A 19,167-nucleotide genomic window follows, 5' to 3' on the forward strand; every position below is an offset into this window, starting at 1 on the left:
GGCTGCCGGGAACGGCCGTGCGGGAAACCCGGCTGAGTTCCGGGCAGCGCCGTGACGTCAGCGCGCGGCCCGCCGCCGCCGCCACCGCCTCTTAAAGGGGCAGCGCCCCCCCCCCCCCCCCCCCCCCCCCGCCCCGCAGCGACCCCGCGCGGGGGCGCCTCCCGCCGCCCCGGCCCTGCCCCGCGGCCCCGCCGCCTCCCCGCCGCCCCCGCCAGGAACAGGCCGCACGCTGGTGGTTTAGAAAAGAAACTTTATTAGTTGCGCTGCTCGCCGGGACGCAGCCGCGGGAACGGCCGGGGGCTCGGCCGGGCTCCCCCCGCCCCGGGCCCCGGGGCTTCGTGCCCTCGGCGCCAGCCGCCCCGGCCCCGCTGCTCTGCGGGCAGAAACACCCGGGTGAACGGCAGCGGGACGGGACCCCGGGGCCGGGCTGGATGCGCCAGGCGAGAAGGAGGAAAATAACTGTAAAGAGGAAAAGCAGATTTATGTGTTGGTTACGTTAGCAACGGCAGCCGGCGGCGGGCGCGGAGGGCTGAGCCCCGCCGGCAGAGGGGATGGCCGCCGGGGCAGTGCTCTCAAGCGGCGGCGTGCTGCCCTAGCGCTGCCTCGCTGCAGGGGACGGGGAGCGAAGCTGCAGAAAGCGGGAAACGGGGAGGAAAGCCCAGGACGTGGGCACGAGCCCGAGCCGTGCCGGGACCCCTGGGGGAAGCAGATGCTCGGGAACGCTCGAGGTCCGGGGCTGGACCGGTGTCAAGGCTGCTCGGACAGCCAAGAGCCTCGCATGCCATCAGCGCATCCCATATCCCTCTGGGAACGAGCTGCAGCCGGCGGCTCCGGCCCCGCTGCCCGCGCGTCCCCTCTCCCCGGGCGGCGAGCGCCTGCCTTGCTGCCTGCTGCCGCCAGCCCTGCGGCTGTGGAGGGCCCGGACCCAGCACCCAGCCTCCGCGGTGCTCCCTGCCCCAGCGAGGACGCGGCCGCTGCGTCCCTGGCAGCCGGATTTGTAACCCGGGCAGGGGAGCGTGCGGCCGCCCGTGGCCCGCGCTGCTCGTGCCGCGGCCCCGGGGCTGTCGCAGCGACGGCCCCAGCGCGGCGGGGAGGAGCAGCGGGCCCTGGCTGCGCGATGCCACGCGGGCGCCCGCGGCAGTCCCAGAGGCAGGGCGGCTCTGTGGCGAAGCCGTCCCAGGCCCCGCAACGTGATGCAGTCCTTGGGAGGCAGAGAGGAGCGGGCCCGCCTGCCTGCCGCGCGGCTGGCAGCTTCGCCCGTCCTCTGCCCACCAACAGGACTCCCTCGGCTCTTCCCTCCCGCACGTGGGTGCGTCACAGCTCCTCTGCTCCCCCGAAGGGGCGGCCAGCTTGGGTGCCGGAGCCCTCCTGCCTGCGGGGATGGCCGCGCAGCCTGGCACAGGGAGCGGGGTGGCGTGGGCCGGCGGGCTGCTCGGCAGGAAGCTTTCTTGACACCAGGTCTTTGCTTATGGAGGACACTTGAGCTTTCCAGGTGTACAGCTGTTATCTTGGTTTTAGCACTCTCCAGCTGGGCCGGGTCCCCGTCGCTCAACGCTCGTCTTCGGGTCTGGTGCTAGAAGGCTCTCACGCAGCCTGCGGCAGGAATGGTCTCCAAGGGTGATTTAACAGTGTAAGAAAAACAGTCCCGTGTTCCTAACGTTTCTGTGTGCTAAAACTAAAATATAAAATACACCTTGTCCTAGCAGGCAGGGGATTGGCGTCGGCTCTGCAGGGTAGTAAAGATGCATTGTGTACACTTCCCCTGGGGCACCAGGGCAGAGAGAGATCTCGAAATGTGAATGATTACGTGTTCAGCCGTCGTCCACAACCCTTCCGCGCTGCAGCCTGTCCTACTCGCTGTCACTCTTGTCCACCAGTACCGCGTCGGACTCCTCCGTGATCTCCAGCAGCGTGTGCATCTCGGGGCTCTCCCCACGCAGCAGATCCGAGTTTTCTCCCTCCTCTCCACCAACCTCCACCAGCTCCGTGGCTTTCACTTCCACCTCGCCCTCTCTTATTTTCTTGACGTGGAAAGTGAAGGGTGGCACTTTGTAGACGGCTGTCTTGGACCTGGCATAGATGGTGTGGTCAGGGGTGAAAGACTTCCTCAGCTTGTCCCGAGAGGTCTTCATCTTCTCTCTCCTTTCATTAGTCACAATCTTGGTGCCCAGTTTGTTCATCCTCTTCTCCAGGTTGTGGCGGGTCTTCTCCAAGTTGTGGCGAGTCTTCTCCAGGTTTTCCTTGGTCTTTAGCTTAGTCTTCTCCATCTTCTCCTTTGAGAATGCCTTCTTAAAGTCATCCACTCTTTTCATGCCGCTCCTTTTGATGCGCTCTGCCCGTGACTCTTCGATAATCTCTTCAATCTCCACCTCTTCATCCGAGGAGAGCTGGACGTGGTCCTCCTCTGCATGGTCCTCACCCACAGGCACCTCCTCGCCCTCGCCTTCCTTCTCTAGCTTTTCACCCTCCTTCAGAGACTTGCTGATGCTCAGTTTAGACGGGAGCTTCACTTCATCCTGCAAGACACAGAGCGGAGCCAGTGAGACACACACACCCGGCCTCCCCGGCCTCGGGAGCCAGCCCGCCCCGCCCAGCCCCGCCGCAGAGCAGAAGCGCAGCTACGGTTCCTACGATGCACGGCTAAACCGACCCAGGCGACGTCAGGCCTGGGCTCATCCCCCCGTAGCGTCCCTGATAAACTGCTGTAAAGAGGATCTGCCCTGCCCGCAGCAGCTTAGGGCTCTGCTGCATTTAAGCTTGGGTACACCAGCTCTGCTCACTCTGGGCTGGTTCCAAACCCACCCGTGACTCCGGCGGCGCAGGAAGAGGCAGCCCAGCACTGAAACTGGAGACTTTTCCCTTCCTCCCATGCCCCTGTCACAGTCCCGTCCCCTCCAGTTTCATCTTCATCCCAGGACCTGGCCATCGCAGGACCCCGCTCCTGGCCCCAGAGAAGCCCCGGCATCCTGCCGTGGAGGGGCGCAGGGAACCCGCTGGAGCCACGTGCTGCCCCTTTGCTCCCCAGCGCCTGCCCGCAGCCCTTCCCGTCCCCTCCAGCCCACGGCATTTCAGCTTCCTTCCCGCGGGTGGTCTTCTCTCGGTAAGACCGCTGCCTGCCCCCAGCTCTCCGGACTGGCCGGGGCCCGGCCCGCAGCGGCCCCGGGCACGGCGCTGCGCTGCAGATGGCAACACGGCCCGGAGCCGTGAGTCCGGCCACGTGTGCACATGCTGGCCTGGCCGACCCCACTCTGCGCTCAGACTTTTCCCAAGGCCTGCAGGATCCAGATGTGGGGCTGGGACATCTCTTGGGATGCAGCAGGCCGCCCTGTTTTTCCCATTTTTCTGCTGGGAAATAAGTTAGGGAATTTGTCTGAGCCCGTAACTGAAGAGGGCAGAGACAGCCTCGACTCACAAAATAGGTCTGCAAGGTTACGCTGTCTCTCCTCGGGACGAGGGGTGAATTCATTCAGCTTCTCTACTCTCCCGGGTCAGCCAAGTTTCTGATCCCGGTGGCAGAGGACAAGCATGTGCCCAGGAGAGGGGCACAGGTCTGGAGTGGGATTGGTTTTCATCTGAGCAGCACATAGCGTGCGTCCCTGCTGCAATGAATCACCTCTCTGTTCCCAGGACAGGCTGGAAATAGCCCATCACTGTACGAAGCGTCACAGCTGCGGGGCTGCAGCCCACGGCTCAGAAATTCATTGCCTGAGCAGTTTTAATCTACGGAGCTGGGCGGGAGAGGTGTGGAGCTGCCGAGACGAGTGCTGTCAGAAAGCCAGCAGCAGCCGAAAGGCAGCGTGTGGAACGGGCACGCAGAGAGCGGAGCTGCTGGGCTGAGATTTGGAGAAAAGCCTGGGCAGCAGGACGGCCGAGCGCCGTTCCCAGCCCCGGGGCAGACAGGAGCTGAACAGAGCAAGGACGGGGGATCCCAGTCCAACACTGGCAGGAGCAGGGCCCAGTGAAATCAAGGGGCAGACCCCAGGGTACCCCAGGCCCAAGTGCTTGAAGGATGTGACAAACACCAGCAGCGACTCGCCTTCCCCCAGCTCGGGGATGCCAGGAGTGGAGATGCCCCGTGTCCCGGGAGGGTGAATTTGCCGTGGCATCTCTCGTGCACGGCTGCACGCTCTGCGTGTCACGTTTACACAGCAGCAGCCACTGCACCAACGCAGCCACGAGCTAACGAGCTATGCAGATGTCAAGAGCCAGGACACCCGTGATGGTCAAACCACCAAAACAGCCGCTGAGGCCCAGCCCCGAAGAGCCGCGCCAGCTCCAGCCCCGCTTCTGCGCAGGTTTCTCTGGTGCCGCCATGGCAGAGGACGTCCCGATCCCTCGTGCGGCGCTGGAAGGGACGGCGTGTTCGCACGCCCGCGCCCCGAGCGCTTTCCAAACACCGCACCAACACGCTGCTGCTCCGGCTGACCCCGGTCACCGACGCGCTGCAGCCCCGGCCCGAGCCCCTGGACGGAGGCAGGGCAGGACGCTCCCTCTGCAGACACGGGGCTGCCCGGCTCGGCCAGCTACGCTGTCCCCAGCTCCTCCTTCCCTTTTACCACTTGCGAACTGACATAAGCTTACTGGATATGTGACTCCAGCACAGCTTCACCTGGAAAAACTTTGTGAACAATGAAAAGTCAGCTCCGTGGAGCGCTGGGCTCAGTGAAGGCAAGAGGGGCTGCAGTGTCTGCGGTCAAAACACGGAGTCTGCCAGAGCAGGTTTCGTTCTGGGTTTCGAGCAGGGAGCTGCGCTGGGCAAAGCTCTTCACCCTCCGGATCACAGCTCAGGTCCCAAATACTTTCTGGAGGTTAAGGTGAAGTGGCCAACATATGTTTTCTTCATTTGATTAGCCACTTCAGGAAAAAACAATACACGTGCTGTCCAGAGGGTCAGGTCGGTCCAGAACAAACCCCCACCGCTGGGAGGGCAGGGATCCTGTTCTCCACAACAACACCTGCTGGAGCAATCCCAGAGACTCCCGGGGACCCTGCCCTGCCGAGCCAAGAACATCAGGAACTCCATCCACTTCCTTCCCTCGAGTCAACACAATGAGCCAGAACAAAGGCATCCCCCTCTCGCCTGGCACGGCTGTCACTGGAAACAGGCCATATCCTGCAAACTCAGATACTGATCAGCCCCTCGTGAGCTCCAGAACATGTGTGTGCAGAAAGAAACACCACCTCAAAAACTCCATGTCTGCCACATAAATAACCGCCTTTCCTCACGTTACACCAGCAAATCCATCTTCTGGCTAAATTCTCTGATGCGGCTGAATGGGCTGCACCAGCAACACACGCGTCCGACCTCGGCAGCATCCTGCAACTCTTCCCTCACAACCGTGGAGACGTGGCCAGCGGCAGCTCCCGGTACACGGGACAGCCGGAGCAACCCTGTCAGGGTGACGGTGCGGCTCCCTGTCATCCCTGCCACTTAACCCCGAGAACAGCAATTGCCCGCCTGTTTGATCCTAACTCCCGCAGACTGCACTTACGTACAGACCCACGCTTCTGCCACCCCGGGCACCGTCCCTGCCGGCAGCTGCCCTAGCCCCAGCCCAGTAGCGCTCACGGACTGGAGACTCTGCTCACGCCTCCCTCCGGAGGCTCCCTCGTTGCTCAAACACAGACGCAAAGCGGGAGCAAAGCTATTCCCATAAGTAAGGATGCCTGCATTCCCAGCCTTCCCCCTCGAGACTGTTTCCTTGAGCTCTTCTCCAGCTGCACTTGGGAAACATTTGCAATCTCCACCCGTCCCCTTTCCCGCAGGGCCGGGGTGACCGGGGCCGACATGCCTGCCACAGGGCCATCGGGCCAGCCGAGGGCCCCCGGGCAGTGCATCTCTCTCTCCTATGCCTGGTATCATTCCTGCATTTTTTTCCCCTGACTCTTCTTCAATCTGACTGCTTACCCGAGCCGTAGAGAACCAGCTGGGGGACAGCTGGGGGATTTTCAGGACTGTGTGCCCTGACTTCCCCGACTCACAGCCCACCTGCACCTAGGGAGCATTCCTGCCGGTTCAGCAGGCGCTGGCTCATGCACGGGACAGCTGGTGTGAGAACAACCAACAGCTCTGGCGCGTCTTAACGGGGACCGGCACGTTGCTGCTGAGCATCCCTCGCGTGTAGCTCCCACCCGTGCCCAGGCACTGCCCAAACGCCAGCAAGGGCCTCCCCCTCCCTGCCTGAGAGGTGCTTCTCCCGTGGGGAAGGGGCCTGCCCGGTGCGGGAGATGGTGCCTCGGACACAGCCGCGTCTGCTGCGGCGGAGACCGTGGGACCTCGCTGGAACAATCAAGAACCATCCCGGGGGTACGGGTGGCTGCTGCGCAAATCCCTGCTCTGGGCAAGGCACTACGGTCCCTGCGCTTTATTTCACTCATGACTCATCCAGATGAGCCACATTTTTAACACCAGGCATTCCAGCTACTCTATTTTTACTGGGAAAACACTGACCCTTGAAGTGGGCGAGTCCAAAATCCTGGGTCTTGGCATCCCTGCCTGTTGGGGTGTTCAAACCCTGGCTCCCAGTCAGCGAACGCAAACCAGTTCTGTCCTCTGACAGCTTGAATCCAGCTGGCACAAAGACAGTGGGTAAACAAGATTTCTCAGAATATTTTTATACCAGCAGAAGAAAAATCTTCCTGCTCTGTGCACAAAGCACAGCTACGCCCAGCAGGACAGGCAGCACCTGCGTGCGTGCTGGGCCTGAGCTCGCTGCCGCCTGATGTGCCTCACAGGAAGGTTCAGCTCCGATTCAAGTTGCACTTTCCTTTGACCCACCGACGGCGTGCCCCCCCCGGCCCAGTTCACAATCCGACGCGTAGAGCTGTGCTGGCCCGTCGGCACAGACCCCCCCGGGGAAGCGGTTTGCTTCGGGAAGCTCCCTCCCGACGGCCCGCGGACCCTGTGGGCGCCCATCCCCAGCATCGAAGGGGCGCCGGGCTGCTCTGTATTCCTCCTGCTTCAAACAATTCACCAGGCAGACCGGCCTCTGCCTTGCTCCACTAAGCGGGCTTTTATCTGATGTTGTTTTCAAGCCGCGTTCCCTTGCTGTGAGTCACCCAGGCAGCCCCGTATGGCCATGTACACACCGCCTGGTTGCTACAACACATGTAAACACTTCCCCTGTCGTATAAAAGGCCAATGAGACACAAAGCCGAGCTGCATTCCCAGCCTAGCAGGGCTCTTCAAGCACTGCAGAATCACCGGCAATCTGGGGAACCTTCCCAAAATGCAAGGAGGGCTCCTGGATTGCTCTTGAAGAGGCTCTTACTGCCAGCGTGTAAAAAACAGAGTCCCAGAACGCCCAGCCACTCCGATCTCCAGTTTGAAGGTTTAATGGAGGATTTTTCACACGCACATGCTAATCACATCTGTAATTCATTTCGTTCAGTTATTTTTACACAATTGCAACAGCACAAACAGCTGAGTTTGGTTGACATGCAGCCGTAACATGCAGAACATGGCCAGCTCGCATCCCCAGGCTCTGCTATGACCGAAAGGGCTGATCCCGGCTGCCGCTGGGTGAGCCGGAGCTTGCTGCACCTCCTGCACCACGCCAGCCCTTCCTCTGCCCACCCAGGGCAGATCGGACAAGCTCTGGCCTGGGGGGAGGCTGAGGGGGCGATTAAAAGCATCTGGGCAGAAGACAGCCGTCCAGGTCAGACTGAGCCCTGCCAGAGAAGAAAAAGTTCTGCCCTCCCATTGCCACGGTAAGTGTTTTGCTCTGCCTGTCCTTAGAGGATGCTTTTCTGTGCTGACCTCCCATCAGTGTCACGGGAAGGAGGATTCAGACGTTCTTGAGTAACAGCAAGACGCCTGATAAGCACCCACAGCCTAGCAGAGCTCAGGGATGTAAAGATGCCCCGCGCAGAAAAGAGGAGGGCTGTGCTTTCTTCTCCAGTGCCTTGTTGGAACAGGCTTTTTCTGTGGAGATTGTGATTGCTATCAGACTCTCTTGCCGTATCACAAAATCTGCCTTTTTTAAAAATCTTGTCACTCCCCTTGAAAAGGAGAAGTTTTCCCTGGCAGCCTCCCCCAGAGACCCCGATTCCCAGGCTGAGTTCAGCTTCGCCCGGCTCCCAGGGCAGCCCCGTCCAGCGACCGCCGTGGCCATTCCCACCGGACAGCGCTGCGCACGCCACCGGGTGAGCACCCAGCGTGCAGGCAACTGGAGCTCAGGGTCCTTTCTCCAGTAGCCACGCAGTAAGAGGAAGGCTAACAGGGCACTGTGCTGTCACCAGCGGCCCTTGGGGCACGAGGGAAGCGTTAGGTAAACAGCAGTTGAAGTCACCACCAGCTCCAGCCCACGTGCAGGAGCTTAGCTCCTCGCGAACAGCGCTGGGGGGCTGCCGCTGCACAGAAATGGATGCTGCAGCGCCTACCTGAGACAGCTGTAGTTTGACGTCACGCAGTTTGTGCTCTCTGCCTGTCTTTTATCTATTTATAACAACTTCAAAGCATTTCACAAACACTTATAAACTAAACCCTACAAGAAGCCTGAGGAGGTAGCTATTATCAGGTCTGTATTTCAGAGGGAGAAAAGGAGGCTCAGAAAACAGGCAGGATTTGCCCAGTCACAGCAGATGCCAGCAGAGCCAACTGCTCCTGGCTGCTAGCCCTTCATGCAAGCCGTACAGCAAGTCCTCCCTCCCAGATTGCAGAGGTAGGGCACGACAAGTCCCGTAATGGCCGAGAGAAAATCACAGCTCCTCACCATCCATTTTAACTAGGGCAGCAGCATGCAGCAAGCAGCAAGCAGATTAGTCAGCAAGCGGAGGCATTTCTGCCAACTGAAAGATCAGCCGTGCAGGCTGAAGGCTCGCAGCAGCCACAAACAGGAGAAGAGGCAAAGGCTCTGGAATCAGCAGCTTTCAGAGTTTCAGAAGAGGTTCAAAGCGATCTTCGTGGGGCACTCCTGCTGAGGCCCTAAACTGCCGCCTCCTCGCACGTCTTCTGCCGATTTGGGCCATGGCGCTTTCCGCGGCGCGGGCAGAGGGAACCGTTCCTGGAGACGGCTCAGAGGGCAGTCCCTGGCGAAGACTCAAAGCGCACACTCTGGATCTTCTCAGGCTAAGATGAGGAAAACTGCATTTCAATGGCCAGCGGAAAGGAAGCACAATGGAAAAACTTACCTGTCCCCCTGGGAATCTGATCAGGAACATCGCCAACAAAGTAATCCGGATTAGCAGAGAGAACAGGCAGAGAGAAAAGGCATAGGGGTGTGATTTAGTAAAGAGAGAAGCCAGGCAGCAAAATTTGACAGAAAATACAGTCAGCAAAGATTTATTAGAAGGAAGAGTGTCCTTCTCTAATTTAGGGCAGGTCCTAGGAGATGCAGAATCCCTTCTACGGCTTCAGGCACATTTATGCTGAACACTGCCATAGGGCCAGATTTTGCTCTCTTTTCACACTGCTGTTCACAGAGTGATTTGACGTCAGTTATTCTGGAGACATCTCCGATTTCTGTGGTGTAGCTGAAAGCAGAGTTTACTTGTCTATGTAAGATTATGAAAAGATGGTGATTTTAAAAACCTACGTTTATTAATTCAAATAAACGAACTGGAGAGATCAAAACAGCCGGCTGTGATTCCAGAACTCCGTCCGTTGGTTTTGTCAGCATACTGACCATACCCTGAACCAACGCTGGCCAATACCCAGCGGCTCACAGACGTCTATACCCAGGGACACGGCAAACACGCCCACTGCAAAATCAAAACCTCTCTCTTCTGCTAAACACAGCCTGGGGACAGGGGGTGGCTGCTCGGCACCCCTAGCAGCAGCTGGCATATAGAATTACCCCCTCCCTATGCAATAGGCATGGCCTCAACTCTGGCATTCCAAAGGCTGGACAGATTTTATCTCCAGTAGTGCCAAGAGATCCATAAAAAGAGGAGCCTCGACTCCTTGAAGAGAAGGCTACTGAACCCCACAGCGAGAAGTCACCAGAAGAGTACTGCTGAGACAAAGGAAAAGATGTACAATATGAGGGAAAAAGCAAAATAGGTTGGGATTAGGTAAATGCTAAAGTGAAAATCTAGTTCATTCTCAAGTAGTATCTCCCTGACTAGCAAAAGTCCTTCTACCCTCTATAATTTTGTGTATTGTGCAATCTTCTTGGCACTTTTTTCTATCAGGCGCGTCTAGTTACTCTGTGTCCTGGAAGCTGTGTCCTAAAAGGCTGTACCTCCTTCCTTAGCTGGTGAGGATGAGCAGCGCGGTACAGGCACCGGAGCGGGTTCAAACCTGATGGTGAAAGGCAAGGGAGGAACGGCACGGGGAGAGAAGGCGGCTGTGTTTGGAAAAGTGCTTTTGCCTAACAGTGAGTCAGAAGAAACGCAGGGCTGTAGGAAACAGAGAAGTAAATAGATTGCAGAGTGAAAAGGCGCTTTTTTTTTTCCCCTCTGACAGCAGAAAAAAGTTTTGATCCTATTATCAGTCTGTTTGTACAACTGGCTTTACTCTCAGCACTGCTCCTCCCGGATAAACCTGTCTCAACTGATGAATAACTCCAGAGCTATTTCTGAACAGCAAACCAGTAAAGCTGGAGTTTGCATGGCAGATGATTTGCAGATAGATCCATGCTGATACTGACATTTGCATCCTCACATAAAGCTATAGACTAAACATCCTGAGACTTTTTATTCTAAATATTTGATTTTCCCTCACTGACACTGAGCATCTTTGTTTCTGGTCTTTGTCTCATCTCGCAGCTGGGCAGTGGACCCACAATTCTTCAGGTACTCTGTAAATTGTAGAGGATCTTGCAGAATCAAGAGGACAACATTATCCCAAACAGGATAAGAGAGGGCTAAGCACGTTGCCGAAACGCTTATGGGTCTTTGCCATGCTTTACGTAGGTCACAGATGCATCACAGTATATCAGAGAGCGGAGACTGCAGAGTTCTCTACTCATTCCTCAGACAGGGACAGCACATCACTCCTCTGGGCAGTGCAGCAAGAAGCAGCTTCAGCGAAGATGCGGGAACGGCCCTCGGTTTCACCAAGTCCGTGCCTCGGACAAGCAGCACGATCTCTGGAAGAACGGCTCTGCCAGCCGGAGCGTGGCTGCTCGCTCCTCCCGCCCGCCAGCCCGGCAGAGACCGCGGCCCTGTCTGGAGCCGGGACGGGGCGGCAGCGCGCGGTGAGTCACCCACGCGTGCTCGGCGCCTGCCTTGCGAGCCGTGCTGAAGGACGCAGAGGGGCGCGTGCCAACTACAGAGCGTTTGAATTTACCTAAAAGCATGCGAGCAAACAACATGGGAGAAGCGGAGATAATACGCAGGAGTACCACGTCTCCCATGATGCTCACACCCTTCCAGTGTTCTGCAGCACCTACAACACTACGCAGCTTTTACCATCTGCCAGTCAAATTCCCACCCGGGGGACGCTGGAGAGTAACGGGACTGTGTCTTTCCAGAGAGGCACGGGCTGAGCACTGACTGGCTTCTTGAATTCTTCCGTTTCTAACCCCAGACCTGCAAACCGGGTTACGTGTGCCCTTGGACAGTTCTTCCCACTGTGTGTCCATGATGGGTTAATTTATGTTTGCTGAGGGCTCATAGCTAGCTTAAAAATGGGAAAATGAGCCACGATCTTACTGGAAGAACACTCCAGCCACCTAGCCCAGTAAGCGCAGCCGGCAACAGCACTTCATTATACTCCCGTCTGCAGTGGCCCCACTGGCATCACGCAGACATCGTGATGGATGCTTAGATCCACTGCTGATAGGCACAAGAGATGCCTGAGAGAGGAATATGTGAGCAGAAGGAATATTACCTTTAGCTTTACTTTCACGAGCCATTAATCGCCCAATCTAACCCTATCCCAACTGGCCGAGCAGCCTCTGGCCCTTTGCTCTGAGCCAATTTAGTGCTGCACAGCTCAGTATGTAACTATAATGCTGAAAGGATTTCAGCAGAACACACAGTCGTGGCCCTAACTGCTTATAAATAATACCCGAGCAATAAAATATTAATGCCGTTGATTCCAAGCTGCAACAGAGAAATCCATGCTCCAGAGCTGGAAAGACCGATAATCTGCACTAAGAAACATCCTGGAATTGAGAGCTATTAACATCCTGAAATTTGTTAAAGGCTCAGTCTCCTGTGAATTATTATCTTGAGACTCTTGTAATTCACTAATGTGCAGAGAATATAAAGGATTCTTTGCACATCAGGATGTTAACATGGTGCCCCTTACAACGGATGGAGAAATCAGCGCTGCAGCCTGAAGGAAACGAATCGAACGATATTTCTCTCCTTCCCCTGGGATGGCATTTTTTTCACCTCTAATTTTGCTACTTCTGTGGCCAAAAGCAGGGGAACAGAAGGGAAGACACAATAGCTTTCTGGGCTGAGACCCTTCTATTCCAGCAACAACGACAAAGGATCAGAGACAAACAATATTAACTCTTAATTAACGAGTATCAGTTTGCACGATTCAGATTTTTTGTGTTTTTCAATAAAGGCTTCATGATTAATTCTCTTTGGAATTTCTTTTAAGAACAGAATAAAATAAAGCAAAAGCAAATCCAGCACCAGAGGAATACCCTGGCCCCGTCAGCCACAGCAGAGCCGTCACTGGAGGAGGCGTTTCTTGGGATTTGGCAGGTTGTGGACGCACAAACCCACCGGCGAGAAGCTCTCAGTAACTCTCTGCTGAATCTGCGTTAAGAAATGCTGTGGCTCCAAAGGGAGCTGCTTTTCAGTGGATTCACAGCAAAACGAAACCAGCCTTTTATTTGTAAGTATTATCAGAAAATAAATACAAAAACCACTGGCTGCTGCAATGCAAATCTCTGCAGTGAACCACTGGGAAAAAAACGATGCTACATACAGTGCTGCTCCGCACCCAGAACGGGACTCGAGTTCAAGCGCAGAGCGCTCCTAAGCACACGGAGCCAGCTGGTCTCGCAGGAAAAGCCTAACGTGGGTGCCTATCCCCAGCACTAGAACTCAAATTTTTATTTGAAATTTCTATGTATTCTTTAACGCTTGTAGTTGGGCGAGCTCCACCGAATCCAAGGCCTGTAACCCACCCAGGCTGTCCTTTGGGACCGCAGATCACGCTGGCTCTCAAGAAGCCTCTGCTGTCATTAGACTCAGAAGGTTTTTGTTTCAGAATGATTAATTTGAAACAAAGCCATAGCTCGGGGCAGCTGACATGCTGTTTGGGAGGTGGAGAAAGGCTGCAGCCCAGGGGCGGTGGGTGCGGCGGCTGCGGTACGCGGGTTTGTACGCCCTGTGCTCCCTGCCCTGTGCTTCCCATCGGACCTCCCAGCCCGTGTGCTTTTCCACGCTCTCCTTTGAGGAGCACAGACCGAAAAATGAGGCAGTTCAGGCCTGGAGTCCGGATCTGTCGCGTTAACGTGTGGGTTTGAAATTCATCCCTCCTCCCCACGATCGACAATCTTGTTGCTCTCGTCCGTATAAGGCCCACTCAAGGCACAAAAGCCAAGCGGTGCTATTTATATTCCCTCGTCCAGCCCTACCAACCCTACACATTGTACGGCTGAGGTTCACGTTCTGTCCTGCTCTCGTAACCGCCTGGCCCTTCCCAGAGAAGCTCCACGTCTCGCGAGGCTCTGGGCGGCCACCGGAGTCACCTGAAGAGCCGAGGAGCCCCACGGCAGCCCCCGAGGCTGGCGGCGCGGGGAGCAGCCCGGCCGCACGCCTTTGACAGAGGCTGCTCTTTCCCACAAACGATGCCGGGCATCGCGAGCCAGACCTCCCTCGCGCTCGGCGCCCACGTGAGCCTCAAAATAAAGGACTAGCGCATTTTAGAAATTCAGCATTCAGTACGTGTGCTGCGTGCTGCAAGCGTTCAGATGTCTGGCTGTAAGAAAATCAGGCCTTTGACATTTGCAAAAATAAGTGCAATTGTTGAAAAATGCTTGGAGGAAAAATGCTGTGCTTATGTAAGCGCCGACACGTGCCGTTCTTCAGATGAACGTGGCACGCTGTCTGGTTTTAGAGCAGCAGCTTTTTGCATGGGACATCCATTATTTAGTTGTGAACTGTAGTAACCAGCCCCAGATTCTTCTATCCTACAACCAGGAGATTTGGGATGAAGTCACTTTAGTTTGTTTTTATTAGCACCCACTCTAACCAAATTTGTTGGTGTCCTAATTTCTCTGACAGGCAGGAGCCCAGGACGGACGGCACAAAGGAAGCACTGAGGAGCTCTGCTCCCGGGGGCTGCTAATAAGCGCACGTACTCATCTGACATCAGGCTTTTTAGGAAGGCAAGTCCTGCTTACAGTAAGAGTACCCAGCTTCTGTGTACACGGCAGCTTGTCAGAAGTCTGACACCTTTGCTTTTGGTAGGCTCGTTTTCAAAAAGAAAAGATGTGGTAATTTGGAGGGGGGGTTGTTTTTTTCAAATTTTATTCTCAAGAATGGATCTAATTCCCTAGTTAAGTCGGTATAAAAACACTTACCCTAGTAGAAATCAGACCAGCTCCTGGCAAAATTAGGTAAAAATGTATTTGAGAGAGTGAGCAAGTGAGAAAGCGCGCACACGTATATACGTGACTGCGAGTAACGGCCCCTAAACGTTCTGCTTAATGCCTTGCCCTCAGCCAGCCCCAGTGGCAGGGACTTTCAGTTCTGCACTTTCTCCCCCAAAGTTTCAAACTGAGCAGGCAGATGTGCTTTACGCTCATCTCAACGGGTCAAGCTTTCCCTGAATAAAACTTGATTTCCTCCTAACCCAACAGCTAGCAAAATGCAGTTCTTGCAGGTAGTCTGACCTCTTCTCCCAAGGTGCCAAAAGGTCTTATTTGCACTCCTGAAATAGCCCCTCCGTAACGGCTGGAGGCTCAGCGTTCAACGCTGAGAGGATAATCGAACACCTATAACCGCTGAAGAGCTGATCCATTTTTACCTCCTTTCATTTCTTCATACCACAGAATCACGCCACATTAAATCCCCGCAGAGCACGACTGCTGCTTTACTCAGCTATCTTGCTTGAAAACAGCCACCGCTGGTTGTATGTAATATTTTGTGTCTCTTAAGATGAGTTTACCTCTTGTTCTCCAAAAGGAAAGACTAATAAATCTTTGCATTTTTAGCCACAGCAACTGAAAATGCAATTGCACAGGAAAGTTAATCGCAGCTTTCCAAAGGCAGCATTTTCTGAGTTAGAAAGTAGTAATAATGTTGATCACCATCACAGAATTAATTACTTTATCAAGAAAGTATCTAACATAAACCTGGAGAGGTGGTGGGGCTTGGGAAGCGAAACACTGAATTAGAAAAGAGTTATTTTGTAAATTTTTTTTTTTGTAATGATAGACACAGTTAGGAAAACATAGTGCATTTTCCTCATTTAAACTCCCAGGGTGGAGCCCATCATAAAGTTTTGGTTTTATAGACTCCTGATACATTTCAAAAAAAGTCATGATTATCAATACTGAAGCACAGAAGAATATTAGTAAACGGGTAATCCAGCGGGAATCAACAAGGCTTCTTGCAACAAATAGCATTGTTCGATATCAGTAAAGCAGCTGAACATCATCCTCAATTTGATAAATGCCTTTACAACGTACACACAAAAATATCACTTCTTTCTCTATAGAGTTTTATTCTTTAAATGCGCTAGCATTATCTGTTTTGCATAACGCCAGACGAAGTACCGCTCTTGTCATTGATGTGCCCAGAATTACTGGCTGTGATAAAATATTCACATGAATAAATCGGGACACAAAATGGTAACCTGATGTTTTTGCAGATCTGCTGTGCGATTCCCACAGCCAGCCCGTGTTAGGGATTTCCGAAGAACGACATCTCCATAATTACAGTAAGACGCCAACTCTCCAAGTCCTGTCCCTCCCAGGAAAAAAGAGAGCAGAATAAAAACTCCCAAAGCCAAAAGCAAAACTTCCGAGATCCCCCAAAATGTTTAACGTCTTCAGAATAAAAGGTCTCCACAAATAAGAGAGACTCCTGTATAGGACAGATTCTTTTTCCTCACACCAAGCCACAGAATTCAGGTTTCTGTACCTTGAAAATGACATGATGACGTTTTTATGGAGTGCAAACTACAGAATAATGCAGCTATCAAGCAACCCTATTTTCTATACGAGAAATAATAATTAATGTAGCTCTGAGACAGACTGTAGATGGATATAATTTAGAAACATTCTCTGTTGACCAAAAATCTATGTTTCCACCACGTGCAGGAAGGAGTGGTTACGCTATTGCAGAGGACTGCAAAAATATACCCCGTTCTTCCAGGGGTTCCCTGTGGTCCACGTCTCGCAATCGAATTCTCCTCGTATGGGTCTGTCTCTGCCGCAGTAATGCAGCACAAGAGTACTATCGATAAAAGTATTTGTTACCCAGGCACATTAATATTATTATTGCCTATTTCTGTCTAGTATTCAAACATCAAAAGCCCATCATGGATTTTGTTTTTCAGTTTAAGCACCGAATTAAGAGCTAGTGAAGAGTTTCTCCTCCCAGAGAGACCTTTGCTCGCCGTAGCAGTGCCCGTCCCAAGGCTGCAGGCTGGCCGCCGCACCTGCGGGCTCCCCAGACCCGGATCCTCGCCCTCCGCGGCGGGGTCTGCTCAGGCCTCCCGCAGAAGCACGAGGGTTTCCGTGGGCACAGAAGGCTCCATTTCACACAAAGCAAACCTGGAGAATTTCTCACTTGTGCTCCGTGGCCTCGCAGTCAAATCACACTAAATTCCATGCTGGGAAATTGCTCTGAATTACAAATAATTATTTTTTTTTCCAATATCTTCATGATTCACAAAATCCCTGCCATAGTCCCTCGCCAACTGCTTCACTCAGAGGCTGTTCTGTCCGCATTACATCAGCAAGAGTATTGCCCCTGCTTTCCTTTAGAAGCAGGATTGCTTTTTCATACTCAAAGGGAAACTCTACTCAATATTCATAAGCGCCAGCAACCCAAAAGGAACAGCTCACCAAATGACAATTGGCCAATGCTTAGGGCGCTTCCGAAGGACCCAGAAGCTTGGCAACTTCCTACCTATTTCCGCAACCCACCAGGAATGTTATGTTTAAACAATTCCCTTCACTCTTCTGATTTTGCAATGTTTGTTGCTTCTGCAGTACGTTTAGAGTTCTGTGTTATTTTCCCCCCAAAAGCCTGACACGGAGAGCTTGTAATAAATACATATATAACCGGATAGGTTGCCCGTGTGATCTGAACAGGCTCGAGTATTTCAGCCTTTCAGGCATGATAAAACTACAAATGCTTAAGCTCTGAATCAGAGCTATGCAGGCCCCCGTACTTGTTAGATTCCTGAGCCTATTATGATCAGCGCTCCCTTCAAACCCTGTAGTAAGAAGCATTTTCCCTTTTTTTCTGTTTTTTCTTCTCTCTCTTCCTGTGATCAGCACTAGATGCTTCTCATTTGTCCCTGACGCTGTCTATTATTAACCCAGAGGCTTCTAACTGAATCATTAACTATTTCACTCACTTGTCTTCCGTGGCTCAATATAGGAGTTTGCTCTGATAAGGAAGACTAACTCCAGACAGGAAAACTGACAGAAACATATTCCTCTCTTTCTTCGTGTTTAATATCAAAGGAAAAATCCAACGCTTAGCGCAGGGGTGGAACATCAAGCAAACGAAAGCTCTTATTGAAACCAGACAACAAGAAGATTCAAGACTCGCAGGCTGCAGAAAGAAGAACGTGGAAATCTGTACAAGCACAAGGGCAGAGGCAGACCCGAGCACTAATGAGCTCAAGGAGCTGTTCTGTAGTTTCTCTAATGTCTCTGTCTGTCCTAGTCAGTGAGATTAACCCCGGTGCTGGGGTTACTGGCTCTTGTTGTTAGCAGATGCGTGCCACAACTCTGAAATATCACCGCTCTCCACGTAGCAATACACATGTTGCCTCTCAGTAGAAAAGACGTTGGCAGACGGATTTACAATACCCCCTCCCAGAACCCAGTGCATTCTTGTTCTTTTTTTAGCTAAGCAGTAAAATCAGATTATTTTGATACTTCTGGTCCATTGCAATGAACGGTTAGGGACAGTCCCACTATCTTCATCAAAATTCCTGTTAAATGTAGCAATTCTGTCAAACCCTGCCTTAGAATGCGTAGACAACGTTCAGTCATGAATGAGAGAGCTACTTCGGACCCGCCTCAACTCGGACTGCCAGACAGTCGGGGAGGCTGGAAGAGCAATGGACCGACCATGCAGTGTGACAGAACCCTTCGCAAAGAAAACACCCACTAACAGGACATATAGAAGTTGTGAAATAACTCCTTACCTGGTAGATCATGACTTTGAAGTTTCTGCGTTTCAGGAGCTCCGCTTCGTTGGCCTCTAGCTTCTTGATCTGCCCAGCTTGCTTCTCCAGGTTCTGCCGAACGGTTTTCACGTTGACGCTCACCTTGCGCACTTTTTCCAGCATCTTGTTCACGGTGTTGCTGGTGGTGGTGTGCGCCTTTGTCAGCTTGGTTAATTCTCCTTGGATGCTGGTCACTGCGCTATCCATCTCTTGCTGTCTCTCCTCCAGCTGTGTTTGGGTCAGCTGGATCTGATCCACTGCTCCAATGATCTTGTCCAGAAGGGTCAGCACCATCACACCATTGATCTGGTCTGATTTGATGGGTTCTTCAGGCACTTGCTCCTCAGAGGCCTCAGAAGCAGTTGGCGGTTCGATAATTTGCAAAGTAGTATCCTCCATGATCGCTCAGGAGTGCTGGCTAGCAGAGCCCGGAGAAGCTGTCACTACAGGGAGAGAGAGGAGGGAAAACTAAACCCGAGCCTCAGCTAAACTCTGCGCTGGGAGACGCGCCAGAAATGGAGAGCACAGTGTGTGGATGTCTGTGCTGAAATTCAAATGGCACAGCTCTGCAGAGCCGTCCAGTGAAACTGCCCTGCAAAATTTTCCAGGCTTGCAGGTCATTGGCTGACTCCACCTCAGCTATATAAAAGGAGCCCGCTGCCAAATGCCTGATGACCCACCCTTTCTGAAATGATTAAAATAGTTGGAGGGGAGGCGATGGCTTTGCATGCAAACACAGGCACAGCTCAGCGAGGAATGCAAAGCTCTGAAACTGCAACCGCCTCTTCTTTACCATAAGTCTGAAGGCACTATAAGTAACGAGAGGAAAAAACAAAAACCCAGACTAAACGGCTCGGGAAGCTGCTGGAAAGAAAGCAACCCCATCTGGGCACAGC

General features: G+C 53.5%; 1 protein-coding gene across 1 annotated transcript; it reads right to left on the minus strand.

Annotated features, from left to right (window-relative positions):
• Positions 1-233: 233 nt before the first annotated feature.
• Positions 234-18,846, minus strand: CAVIN1 (caveolae associated protein 1). Its single transcript, XM_082332104.1, has 2 exons — positions 18,251-18,846; positions 234-2,516 (listed from the first exon to the last, which is right to left on the minus strand). Exons 1-2 carry the CDS (start codon positions 18,668-18,670, stop codon positions 1,851-1,853), a joined length of 1,086 nt encoding a protein of 361 aa, XP_082188230.1. The 5' UTR covers positions 18,671-18,846; the 3' UTR covers positions 234-1,850.
• Positions 18,847-19,167: the final 321 nt, after the last annotated feature.

The sequence above is a fragment of the Platalea leucorodia genome (genome assembly GCF_965183815.1).
Source record: "Platalea leucorodia genome assembly, chromosome: 22".
Lineage (NCBI taxonomy): Eukaryota > Metazoa > Chordata > Aves > Pelecaniformes > Threskiornithidae > Platalea > Platalea leucorodia.

What these genes read in the sequence shown, in the direction of transcription:
- CAVIN1 (XM_082332104.1), bottom strand. Translation starts at nt 18,670, where the DNA reads ATGGAGGATACTACTTTGCAAATTATCGAACCGCCAACTGCTTCTGAG. An exon ending in TCAAAGTCATGATCTACCAG is followed by an intron (nt 2,517 to 18,250) that starts GTAAGGAGTTAT and finishes TGTGTCTTGCAG; the next exon opens with GATGAAGTGAAGCTCCCGTC.